Here is a 13,200-nt window from a genome sequence, read left to right as displayed (position 1 = left end):
CACCCACCCACCCACCCACACCCGGGCCTAGTCACTCCCAGCTTTCTGTAAACCGAACTGGGACAGAGGAACAGTGAAAGTTCTGTCTGGAGGTTCCTGGAAGATTTAGAGGATTAAGGTATTGGAAAAGATTTACTAAATAGAGATTATTAAAGACAAAAAAATGATTAGAGTACTAGAAGAGATTTGCAAAGGAAGCGGCTTTCCCTCTTCTTGATGGCACGCCCTGAAGCATCTTTATATCATTTCCAGGGTCACCACACTCCAAAGTTGGCCTGAGGAAAGGTGGGTGCCAGGCTACTTAAGGAGTCAAGCTGGACAGGAAGGTCCCCAAGAACCAGAAGAACTAATGCACTTGGATGCGGTCCTGTGTTTCTGCAAACCACCAGTGCATCCATCACCTGAGGCCTATGAGGCCCTGAGCATCTCTCTGACCCCTGTCCCTCAATCACACTGCTCCAGCCACATGGTCTTCCATGCTGCTGTTCCTACAGGCCAAGCAGCTTCCAGCCTCTGGATCTTTGCTGTCTGCTGTTCTCTGTACTCTCGTGACTAGACTGGCTTCACTTGCCCTTCCAGTTAGAGCAGAAAGGGTTGTTTTTCTTCTGTGGGTGAGCTATGTACCAGACAGGGATTCATGCAGAAAATAGTAGGAAGTGCCAGACTCTGCGCTAGTCCCTTCGGGCATGTGTGACCTTGGGCAAGAGACCCCCACCCCGCTGAGTCTGTTTGCTCATCTGTAAATAGGGTTAATAAGAAACCCCCAGAACCCACTTTTCAGGGCTGCTCTGAGCATCAAGTGCAGGCAGATGCCAAGAGCCCTCAAATGTAACAACCTTGGTTTGCAGAGAGTGCTTAAGAAGTAAGTGATGTTGGGCCGGCCCCGTGGCTCACTCAGGAGAGTGCGGTGCTGATGAACCTTGGTTTGCAGAGAGTGCTTAAGAAGTAAGTGATGTTGGGCCGGCCCCGTGGCTCACTAAGGAGAGTGCGGTGCTGATGACGCCAAGGCCATGGGTTCGGATCCTATATAGGGATGGCCGGTTTGCTCACTGGCTGAGCGTGGTGCTGACAACACCAAGCTAAGGGTTGAGATCCCCTTACCGGTCATTTTTTAAAAAAAAAAAAAAAAAAAAAGAAGTAAGTGATGTTATTAGCATGACCACATTCTGCTTCTTTCCTGAGTCCTCCTGGAAGGTGGGGCACAAAACTCAGCACTGGGACAGTGCAACCCTGGGTTCACCCCAATTCCACTTCCTACAGCTGTGAGACCTTAGACAAAGGCTTCCCTGCCCTGTGCCTGTCTTCTTGCCTGTAAAATGGAGGTAATAACCATTCCTTCTTCCCAAGGGTAGTAGCAAGGAGGATAACCATGAAGGCTCAGAAATAGGCCTCCTCGGGCCAGCCTGTGGCTCACTCGGTGCTCATAACACCAAGGCCTGTGTGGTGCTCATAACACCAAGGCCACGGGTTCGGATCCTGTATAGAGATGGCCGGTTAGCTCACTGGCTGAGCGTGGTGCTGACAACACCAAGTCAAGGGTTAAGATCCCCTTACCGGTCATCTTTTTAAAAAAAAAAGTAATAGGCCTCCTCCATGATGACCCTTGATAGATGTGGACATTAACACCATTAGTTATTAGTAAGTGTAAAGGGCTTGGTATGTGGCCCATGGTAGATGCAAAGTAAAACTGTTCTTCTTAAGGGCCGGCCCGTGGCTCACTGGGAGAGCGTGGTGCTGACAACACCAAGCCAAGGGTTAAGATCCCATTACCGGTCATCTTTTAAAAAAAAAAAATGTTCTTCTTACATATATTTTAAAAATCATTTATTATATAACCCTGCTACCTGCTTTTTCCTATGGGGTTCATAACAGATCCCTCAAAATAAGCCAAGAGATTGTTTTTTGTTTTTTGTTTTTTGTTTTAAAGATGACCGGTAATGGGATCTTAACCCTTGGCTTGGTGTTGTCAGCACCACGCTCTCCCAAGTGAGCTAACCGGCCATCCCTATACAGGATCCGAACCCGTGGCCTTGGTATTATCAGCAACACACTCTCCCGAGTGAGCCATGGGCCAGCCCTTAAGTGATTATTTTTTACCTCCATGTGGTCCCTCATTTTGAGGCCTCCATTAAGAAACATAACTGACAAGCCTATTTTGTCCAGCAGGTGCTCCTTTTATTCATTTGGGAGTGAGCTGTTGAGACGCAGTGCAACTTCATAAAGTCAAGGGTGCCAGGAAAGGGAGCCTGACAAATGCAGAGAAGCGCAAGAAGCTTGCTGGAACCTTCCAGCCCTGAGGGTGCCCTTGACACACCGGTCACAGCTGCTGGCCCAGAAGGTGCCAAATGGATCTCAGAATGAGATCAGGGTGCCTGCTCCATCCGAAGCTCAGGACCATGTCCATCTGTCCCTGTCATGTACAACAGTGTGCAAAAAACCTGAAAATATATTCACACAGGATCACAGAATAGGCTCCACTTGGCGTCTCTTGGCCTAAGAAGCATTCTGGTCATGAAGGAAAGGTCGGGAAGTTTCCGTCCTTCCAAACTCCAGGGCATGGCCAGCTCCCCTGGTTTCTCCACCGCAGGGCCCGCCAGTCAGGCCTTCATACTGGCGTCTCCTCTGCCACCTTCTTCAGGAGTCCAGCTGCCAGCGGGGAGTGCTGGGGACCTTCGGAGCCATCCACGTCCCTGATCTTCAGGCGCACTTTCTGGTTGGTCCTTCTCCACTCGGAGTACAGCTGGCAATGGTAGCGGAAGGAGACCTGCATACGGAACAGTCCTGCGATGAATGGGAAAGCCGAGACAGCCTCCACCCCCAAAGAAAATGGGTCCCCCATGCCACCTCCCTTGGTCCAAACCAGAGCTGGGCTCAAGCTTCTAGAAGCAGAGCCAGCATCTGCGCATTTTTCATGCAGTGTGCACAACCTACCCACACACTGTCGTGGGGATACTCCCTACCAGTTTTCAGAGTCCTGCAAAGGTGAGGGACCCTCCCCGAAGCAGGGAGTGAGGGGGAACTAGGAGCTCCCTTTCTTTTTGGGGGCAGCTAGTGGGTAGCAGGGATCCGAACCCTTGACTTTGGTGTTACCAACACCACACTCTAACCAAATGCTCTAGGCAGCCAGCCACGAGAGGCTCCTTTTCTACCTTTTAGTGGGAAGGGAGTGATAAAACTTCTTGGAAGGAATAAAGGTCAACTAGTCATACAACTGCCAAAACTTGAAAGCAACCAAGATGTCCTTCAGAAGGTGAATGGATAAACTCTGGCACATCCAGACAATGGAATCTTATTCTGCGCTAAAAAGAAATGAGCTACCAAGACATGAAAAGACATAGAGGAAACAAGTGAAAGAAGCCAGTCTGAAAAGGCTACACACTATGTGATTCCAACTCTATGACATACTGGAAAAGGCTAAACTATGGAGACAATAAAAAGGTTAGTGGTAGGGGCCGGCTCGTGGGTCACTCGGGAGAGTGTGGTGCTGATAACACCAAGGCCCCGGGTTCGGATCCCATATAGGGATGGCCGGTTCGCTCACTTGGGAGAGCGTGGTGCTGACAACACCAAGTCAAGGGTTAAGATCCCCTTACCAGTCACCCTAAAAATAATAACAATAATAAGATTAGTGGTTGCCAGGGGTTGGAAAGAGGAATGAATAGGAGGAATAGGAAGGATGTTTAGGGCAATGAAAATACTTTGTATGGTACTGTCATAGTGGACATGTGTCATTACACACTTGTCAAAACCCATAGAATGAACAACACCAAGAGTGAACCCTAATGACCCTAATGTGAACTACGGACTTGGAGGGATAATGATGTATTGATAAAGGTTCATTGATTGTAAAAAGTGGACCACTCTGGTACAGGATGTTGATAATGGGCTGTGCGTGTTGGGGGCCAGGGGGTGATATATGAGAACTCTCTGTACTTTCTGCTGGGTTAGCTCAGTTGGTTAGAGCGCAGCCTTATAACACCAAGGTCACAGGTTCAGATCCCTGCACTGGCCAGCCTCCAAAAAAAAAAAACTTTCTGTACTTTCTGCTCAATTTTGCTATGAACCTAAAACTGCTCTATTACAAAAAATAAAAAATAAATGTCAATGGCTCATACCCTTTGTTTTCTTATTCCTTTTTTCTTTTAGTTTTGCTTTTTTTTCCAATTTTCAGTGGTTCATACCATTTGACCAAGCAAGTTCCCAAGAAACTTGTGGGGTTTTTATTTGTTTGTTTTTTTGGCAGTTGCTACTGGGAACTGAATCCTTGACCTGGGTGTTACAGGGCTGTGCTCTAACCAGCCAGCCCCCTAGGGAACCTTTACACAGGTGGTGCCCAAAGCACTATTCACAACAGCAAAAAAAAAAAAAAAAAAAAAAAAGGAAGAGGAGAAAAAAACCGCACTGGAACGAATCCTGGTGTCTGTCAAAAGGGATTGGTTAAATAAATATGGTACACTCATACAAGAATGACTGCTGGGTACCTGCCTTTGTCCTTTTTTTAAAGGACACTAGCAAAGTGAAAACAAGCAGACTGCAAAATAGTACCTGTGGTTTCGTCCTATTTATGTTTTTAAAAATATGTATATATGCTGGTGGACGCACTGAAAAATACTGCTTCGGGAGGGGACTCTGCCACCGTGGGATGACAGTGGTTACGTCTGATGGGTGAGACTGTGGGGGATTTTTTTCTCTCTGGGCAATAGTTCTAATGTCTGCAGGAACCTGAAACAACACTCAGGACTGGTGATCAGGTGCCCTGGTACCCTCAGAGCACAAGGCTCACACCTGGCTCAGGGCTTCCTTAGACTTTGGTCATGCTTGGAATGTGGAGTTCCACAAAACGCAGGGTGAGCTTCGGGGAGAGCTTCCGCTGGGGCCGTAGGCAGAGGCAGTCAGGGAGCCCCTCTGATATGAATTGGGTCCCCCAAGTTTTATGTATTAGAAACTTGACCCCCACTGTGACTGTTAAGAGGGTGGGAAATCCTATTGTGGTAATTGAAAGGTGTAGGATTAGATTGTAGGACCATGCAGTAGTGAATGGATTAATAATGGTGGTCAGGGGCGTGGTTCTGGGGACTTTAAAAGGAGAGCGTGTAAGAGGCAGTCTCTCTCTGCCTCACCACTTTCTACCATGTGAGACCCCTGGGTCACAGTTGCCACCACCAAGGTCTTCATCAAAAGTGTTCCCTGGACTTTGAACTTCTCAGCCTCTGAAACTGTAAGCAATAAATTTCATTTTCTTTATAAATTACCCAGTTCCAAGTATTTTTGTTATAAGCAATAGAAACGGACTAGTACACCCCCCACCTCCGCAAGTCCCTAACCAAACCCCTGGCCTGCTGCTGCTTCCAGTTGGGGACCCCACTCACCAGCGTCCAGAGGACATAGATGGTGAACAGGGCGATGGTGAGAGCAATGAGCCCCACGGCCTCCAGCCGGCTGTGCAGCCGGAGGTGGTCCTGGGCCCCGCGTAGGCACAGCCAGCCTGAGATGGCAGCCAGTGGCGTGATAAACAGGAAACACACCATGTCGCAGCACAGTGTCCGCTTCTCTGTCCGCGGCCCTGGGTCCTTCAGCCACTGCCAGGGAGTGGATGTGAAGAAAGAAGGGGAACAGGGAGATGCTGAGGGGATGTGGCGTGAGGGACCACCAGACCTGGGCCTCCCTCCATCTTTTCCTTCTTTCAAATACTTATTGAGCCTGTGATGAGCCAGGCCCTGCTAGGTGCTGAGTACTTTTGCCACCGTTTTGCAGATGGGGAAACAGAGACATGGAGAGGTTAATTTGTTGGTGTAAACTCATACAGCTAGTAGCCCACAAAGCCAGGATCAGAACCCAAGAAGTCTTACTCCAGGGCCTCAGCTGCTAGGCTACACTGCCTCCCACCCACGAAATTCTGGTGATCAGGACAGATGCTAGCAGGGGGAAGGGAAGTATGAAATGGGGTGAATGGTCAGAAAGGGGAAGACCTTGCTGAAGAGGGACCTCGAGGAGAACAGAAGGAGCAGAAGGAGCCAGGTTGGCTGGCCAGTTAGCTCAGTTGGTTAAAGTACGGTGTTGTAACACCAAGGTCAAGGGTTTGGATCCCAGTACCAGCCAGCCACAGGGAAAAAAAAAAAAGAAGGAGCCATGTGAAGAAGTGGGGAGATGGTGTTCTAGACTGCAGGAACTGCAGATGCAAAGGGCCTGAGGTTGCAGTGTGTGGCCTAGACAAGGTACAGCGGGGAGGAGGCCCGTGAGACTAGAGCACAAGGACGAAGGTGGGGGGAGGGCGGGGTTGGATCTCTCTCCCACTGTTCTCCTTACAGTCTGCCTCCCAGGTGGGACAGAGGTTTTTCCAGGGACTCTCAGTCCCCCTGGGCTCCCTACTGTGGCCCTGACCGCTCTGGGGCAACACTCCCCAGCCTCGGGGCTGGCCTCTGCCCCTCATGCTTCGGTCGACTGAATGACATCTATGCTGCAGCTCTCAGCTGTCCCATGCCAGGCCAGGCAGGGAGGGGCTGGCAGTATCCAGATGGCCACCTGGGGAACAGCAGTGAGGCACCTGCCATGCCTAAAATGCCCTGTCTCAGTCCCAACCCATCACACACAGGCTAAAGTCTAAGCCACTGGGGCACAGCCCACAAAGCCTGGAGTGACCACTGCCACCTCCTTTTGGGGCACCCTCTCCCTCCTTTAACTGGATCCACTCCAGCCACTCAGGCTTGGAGAACACCAAGCTCTTCCCGGCCTCAGGGCCTTTGCACTCTCTGTGCCCTATGCCAGGACCACCCTTGCCCAGGTTCTTCGCATTGCTGGCTCCTTTTTATCACTCAGGTCACGGCTTGGGGGTTCACCTCCTGTCAAGGCCTTCCCTGACCCCCACGTTGTGGCCCGGTACATCCCCACCCCCCGCAACGTTTCCCCCGTAGCACTACTGCTCCCAGCAACCAGCTGCTTCATTGATTTACCGGACTTCAATCTCCGTGAGCACTGGCCATATGTGTCTTGTTGGTGGCTAGGTCCCCAGCGCCTAACAGAGTGCTGGGCACACTGGGGGTGCTCAAAAATTATTTGTTAAGGAAAGAGTAAATCAAATTAGGGAGGGAGTAAGGGTTTGGCAGGTTTGGAATCTCAGGCCAGATCTCCCACCCACCATCAGCAGAATCTATTCCAAGGACAAGTAGGGAGGCCCACCCTATAGAGAAGCCGCTTCTCCAGCCCACCAAGATCCCCCACGGCTGCTCCCACCTCCGGCCCCTATACTTGACTTCCTCCCTCTGCCCATCCCCATCTCAGGCTCCTGAGGGTACCTCTGTGAGGGGCCGGGGCTGCTTCTCCACTGCAAACTCCGTGTGGCACAGCTCGCAGTAGCTGGTGTTGGACGAGGAAAGCCACCTTTCCAGACAGCTCTTGTGCACGGCGCCCAGCGTGCCAGTGCAGCCACATGGAGACAGCAAGCTCTCCCCGTTTGCTCCCTCATGGCAGATCCGGCAGAAGGGACCATCACTGAACACAGAGATAGGACCCGTGATGCTACCCGCTGGATCACAAGCTCACAGTTGCCCCCATGCTGTCCACTTGGTGAACTCCTATTCATCCTTCAAAGCCCAGCTCCAAATGTCCTCTCGAGACAGCAAGCTCTCCCCGTTTGCTCCCTCATGGCAGATCCGGCAGAAGGGACCATCACTGGACACAGAGATAGGACCCGTGATGCTACCCGCTGGATCACAAGCTCACAGCTGCCCCCATGCTGTCCACTTGGTGAACTCCTATTCATCCTTCAAAGCCCAGCTCCAAATGTCCTCTCCTGTGAGAAGCCTTCCCAGACACCCACAAGCGGGATGATGTGCTCCCTCCCCAGGGCTCCTGTGGCACTTTTAGGCCCAGGGTGAGCACCTCTTATATGTGCCTGCCCAACGTCCTCTCCCCTCTTCCTACAATTTCACCCTGATTGTCCTGGGCAACCACCCCACTCTCAACTCTTCGTTCTCAAGGACTAGGCAAAACTGACCACACCCCTGATGACCTCAGGCCTGACTGATCAGAACACCATACACCCCTGGTAAGGGGACTGACTCAGGGAAGGGTTGTGTGATGCAATCAGAGCCACTGGGAATCAATTCCTGAAATTCTTTTTTCCCCCCTAAACACCAGAATTGCCGGCGGCAAGGGTGATGTCAGCCTGCAGCTGCTGGCAACTGCCTGGTCTCCATGTGGAGCCTGTGAGTGGTGCCAACACAGAGGAAAGCAGAGCCAAGAGATAGGGAAAGGCGGATTCTTAAGGACATCATCGATGCCCTGGATCTAGCTGCACCTGAAGGCCAGGCTGCCTGAGAAACCTGTGCAGCCAGAGAGAATTGCTCACCTGCTCCTCCGTGCGCGAGATGGGAAAACAGACATAAAAAGCACCTGCAGAAAGCCGCCTTGGGAAAGTCTACGCCCTAGCCCAGTCTCCGGGGATAATGGGTCCTTCCTGGGGCAGCTCAGGAGGCAGGGGGTGTGGCCTTGGTGGGCCCAGAGGCTGTCCAGAACATGAGTCATTGTTTTCCAAACATTTCTGCCCAGAAAGCAGAGGCTGGGACACACAAAAGAGGCTGAGCAGGAAAGCTGTTTTCCAGATAACCTCCTGGAAATAACTTGTTTTCTGTCCTTTACTCAAATGATTCAAAAAGAGCCCAACAGACGGCTCATGTCTGCTTTCTTGTCAGTCCTGTCCCTGGACTGCTATTTTCTCCTATAATGTCAAAAGGGCATGCCTGGGTCCTTTCTGTTTACACACACACACACACACACACACACACACACACACACACACACACACACACGAAAGGAGTCCCTCCTGCTCCAGAAGCCAACTCAGGGAAATGGAGATGACGAGAACCTTGAGGAAGAGCCCTATCAGTTTGGAGTTTGCTCTGAGAAACGCTGGGAAAGGTCAGAAGACCAAATTCAAAGAAGGGAGAATAAACACAAAACTTCAAACTTATTGAGCACTTATTATGTACCAGGCCCTGTTCTCAGCGCTTCATCTGGACTCATTTATCCCATTCTCACAATGAGCCTGTGAGGAAGGTGCTATTTTTGCCCACATTTTATAGAGGGGGAAACTGAGGCATGAAGGGTAAACTTGTTGGTGCAAACTTGCACAGCTACTAGTCCGCGAAGCCATGATTAAAGCCTGGGAAGTCTTGCTTCAGGGCCTGAGCACCCTGGGCCATGTTGCTACACTGCCTCCTGCAGATGACACACCAGAGAAAGGGGCTCTGCTCCTGAAATTCTGGCAGGGAAATCATGCAAAGAGTACAGATGAGAAGGAAATGGGGTGGGCGGAGGGAGGAAACGTCTGCAGACCCCAGTGGGGCTGCCCAGAGAACACTCCAGGAGCAAGGAAAAAAAAGAAAAGGTAAGCAAAGAAGGAAATGGGAGCCCCAGTGAAGAGGGTGGCAGGGGGGAGGCCAGGTGGAAGGGCTAGGGAGGCAGAAGTGCTCAAGGAAGCTACCAGAAGGGACTGGGCTTATTCACAACCTGGTTGGCAGAGAGCTGAAGGCTCAGGGGGCAGAGGGGCCCCAGATGCTGGCTCTGAGCCTGAGCCTTTGTGGACTGTCCTGGGCCCTGGAGACACCTCCTGTGCCTTCCTCTTCAACCTCTGCAGGTTTCAGAGTCCAGAACTCTCCACCCCACCTAGTCCCTGCCGAGGTCTCTACCAAGTGCCCCCAGGAAGCAAGGTCTCCTTCGAAGCCATGGAAGGCCAACACAAAGTTGTTTTTGTTTTGGGGTTTGTTTGTTTTTTTGGTGGCTTGTGGGTTCGGGGATCTGAACACTTGACCTTGGTGTTATAACACTGCCCTCCAACCAACTGAGCTAATCAGCCAGCCCAACACCAAGTTATAAATAGTTTGACTGACTGATTACGAGGTGGTGAAGCCCCTTGCAGGCACTTCATGAGGACCATGACATTAGTATCTCAAAATAACCCACTGAGGAAAGGTAGTCCCCATTTCAGAGATAGTGATAAAGAAACTTGTCCCAAGTCACTCTGGGAAAGAGAGAGGTGTCCACTCATGATTTGAGCCTGGACACAGTGAGTCCACTTTTCAAAAAAAAGTTTTTGGTGGCTGGCCAGTACAGGGATCTGAGCACTTGACTTTGGTGTTATCAACCATGCACTCTAACCAACTGAGCTAACTGGCCAGCCCTCGCAGCCTGCGCTTTTAACTACTCCCTACACTGCCCCTCCAAATCATGACTTGCTTGCCAACATTTTGACCTTTGGATTTCACATAATAATGTGGAATTTTGGCTTTTCCTGAAGAATCAGATGTGGCCAGCCTGGGCCTCTGTTTCCACATGGTGATTACTGTCTGGGCCCCTTTCTCTGACATAGTAAGTAACCCATCTGGCCTCTCAGGATAGTTGGACTTCTGACCCCAGACTGGGAAGAAATGACTCAGCCCAGAGAGAAAAGGGGCAAAGGCCAGGTTAGGACACTCGCCCATTCACTTCTCACCTAGGGGTGTCCAAGGCCCGAATGACGGTCGAGAGGAGCCGGCCATCTCTCGAAGTCACCTGTGCCACGTACTGGGGTGGCCCAAGGCCTGTGGCCTCCACGATCTTGGAGAAGGCGGGGCTGCCAGAGCAGTCGCACAGGGAGCCAGGGAGGTGGCAGCAGTCACCCGTCGTCATGGCCACAGGGAGCCCCGTATCCTCAGGGCCCAAGGCCCATGGTCCCAGGAGCCTGGGGAGAGGCCAGGATGGAGGTTAAGGGCAAGGTTAGTGAGCTGATGGACTGGGGTTTGAGTCCCCTCTTGTCAAGGCTCTAGGGACCATCAGCAAAGCTCTCTGCACCTCAGTTTGTCTAATCTGTAAAATGGGCTTTGTGGGCGGCTGTGAGGACTCAATAGGATGCTACACACCACTCAGCCCGAGCATGGCCCACAGCAGGGGCTCAGGTTATATTATCTCTTACTCTCCTAAGGAAAGCCAGATCCGGCCCCACCTTCCAACATCACCTTTGCAGATATGGTAATAGCACCTGACATTTACTGAGCACCTACTGTGTGCCAGGCCCTGTACACGGTGCTTTCAAGGGCCAGATCCGTCCCATGCCTGCCATCCACCTAGAGACTTGTCCTCCAAGGATTGGATTCCTGCGGGGAGCCAGGCTCAGAGCATGCAAGTCCACCTTTGAGTGGAGCAGAACTGAGCTAGAAATTTGACCCCGCAGATGGGAATGGTGAGTCACCTTGGCCCTTCTGGTTTATAGCCTCTCGAAGGGCTGTAAGGGCTGTGCGCTCCTTGATACCTCAGGCCATCAAGGAAGTAGCATGGGCTGGGGAGGACGGTGGCAGCCTCTGTCCCCACCGGACCAGCTGCTCTGAGTCATGCCTCTGTCCCCAAGGGGAGGCTATAGGAGACATCTGGAGCCTTAGGCAGCAATTCTGAAGTCTGCTCTGGGTGACTTCAGAAGGGTTCTGCCCTCTTCTATCTTCTTCTTTTTTTTTTTTTAATTTTAAAAAGATGAACGGTAAGGGGATCTTAACCCTTGACTTGGTGTTGTCAGCACCGTGCTCACCCAGTGAGCTAACCGGCCATCCCTATATGGGATCCGAACCCGTGGCTTTGGTGTTATCAGCACCGCACTCTCCCGAGTGAGCCACAGGCTGGCCCCTCTTCTATCTTCTGACCAGCAAAAAGGAACCCTAGACGACATCATCCTCCATCCCAGAGCCAACCAATGAGAAATGGAGTAGGGCTTCCTGATCCCAATGAGACTTTTTTTTTTTTTTTTTAAAGATGCCCAGTAAGGGGATCTTAATCCTTGGCTTGGTGTTGTCAGCACCACGCCCTCCCAAGTGAGCTAACCGGCCATCCTATATAGGGATCTGAACATGTGGACTTGGTGTTATCAGCACCGCACTCTCCCAAGTGAGCCATGGGCCGGCCCTCTGATGACAGTTTCATGAAAGTAACAGAGGCCTCTGTACAGGTCTCCCTGAAGCCAATACAGGTGCCCTGGAGCCAAAAATCTCTGTCCCCAACTTGTCCAACCCCCAGGCTTTTGTCTCCAGGAGCTATGGTCCAGAGCTCCTGGAAGCCCCTCTAGTGTTCAGAAATTCCAAGCAAGGGAGGCAGCAGGCACTCACTGAAGTACCCACCCCCCACCTCAAGTCAGCTCCTGCCAACACCCGCCAGTCAAAATCTGAGACCCAGGGCAGGGAGGAAAGTGGTATAAGTCATTGACTAACTTTTTACACCAGCATGGTATACAGATGGCTCGATGCCCTCTGAACAGCTTGGCCAGAAGTTCTCCCAGCCTAATATGTGCTTCTGAGACTCCACAGTTGGGCCATTAAGCAAGTATGGGCCAAAGGCAGGAGGAGCCCAAGAGGAAGGCTGCACGCCTAAGATAGGGTGCACAGAGCAGTGGCCAGGCCTGCCTGCCATGTTTGGATGCTGCTGTCCCTCCTGAGCTCCTGCAACCAGAACTTACAGCTCTGATGTGAGTGGGGAAGCCTCTGGGCTCTCCAAGTGAATGTAGGTGGAGGGGAGTCCATTCTTCCTGGCTCTTTGAGAATGGTCTCAACATTTCTTTGCAAATAACTGGGCATTAGAAGAATCATCACAGCTCCTGAATATTAAGTTCTGCACTTTCTTTTACTATCAGGTAAAACAATTAAAAAAAAAAAACACTGGCAAATCTTCTAACGCAAGGTCTGCAAATCGCCAAAATGATAATAGTAGCCACTGTTTTTGAAGGACCAGGTGCCATGCCAAGCAATCTGCATATATGTTCATCATCTCACTGAACTCTAAACAGTTGTTATAAGTGTCCCGTTCAAAGGTCACCTCCTGGAGAAGCCTTCCCTGAGCAGTCTGGCTAACGTGACATTGGTGTCCACATTGCTCTCCTCAGAGCATGTGCTCCTCTATTTGAATTCTTTTTTTCTTTTGGAAAGCTAGCCAGGAAGGGGAACCGAACCCTTGACCTTGGGGTTACAAGGCCATGCTCTAACCAACTGAGCTAACTCTCCAACCCTTGCCCCTCTATTTGTTCATCCACTTAAATGTGTCTGGCTTCCTACTTTTTAATGAGCTCTGCAAAGGAAGGACCCTGTCAGACTCAATCCCCACCATCCCCAGTACTTGGGCCCCATGTCTCGTACAGAGTTGCTGCATTCATTGTTTTTTTGTGTTTCTTATTTTATTTTATTTTATTTT

At 51.0% G+C, this 13,200-nt stretch overlaps 1 protein-coding gene across 1 annotated transcript; it reads right to left on the bottom strand.

Moving 5' to 3' along the window:
- Nucleotides 1-2,153: 2,153 nt before the first annotated feature.
- On the bottom strand, nucleotides 2,154-10,697 carry MARCH2 (membrane-associated ring finger (C3HC4) 2, E3 ubiquitin protein ligase). Its single transcript, XM_008583923.1, has 4 exons — nucleotides 10,490-10,697; nucleotides 7,293-7,488; nucleotides 5,370-5,579; nucleotides 2,154-2,764 (listed from the first exon to the last, which is right to left on the bottom strand). Exons 1-4 carry the CDS (start codon nucleotides 10,663-10,665, stop codon nucleotides 2,606-2,608), a joined length of 741 nt encoding a protein of 246 aa, XP_008582145.1. The 5' UTR covers nucleotides 10,666-10,697; the 3' UTR covers nucleotides 2,154-2,605.
- Between the last annotated feature and the right edge of the window lie 2,503 nt (nucleotides 10,698-13,200).

This window comes from Galeopterus variegatus, unplaced genomic scaffold (genome assembly GCF_000696425.1).
Source record: "Galeopterus variegatus unplaced genomic scaffold, G_variegatus-3.0.2 Scaffold3085, whole genome shotgun sequence".
Lineage (NCBI taxonomy): Eukaryota > Metazoa > Chordata > Mammalia > Dermoptera > Cynocephalidae > Galeopterus > Galeopterus variegatus.
This window is presented reverse-complemented; position numbering and strand designations above follow the sequence as displayed.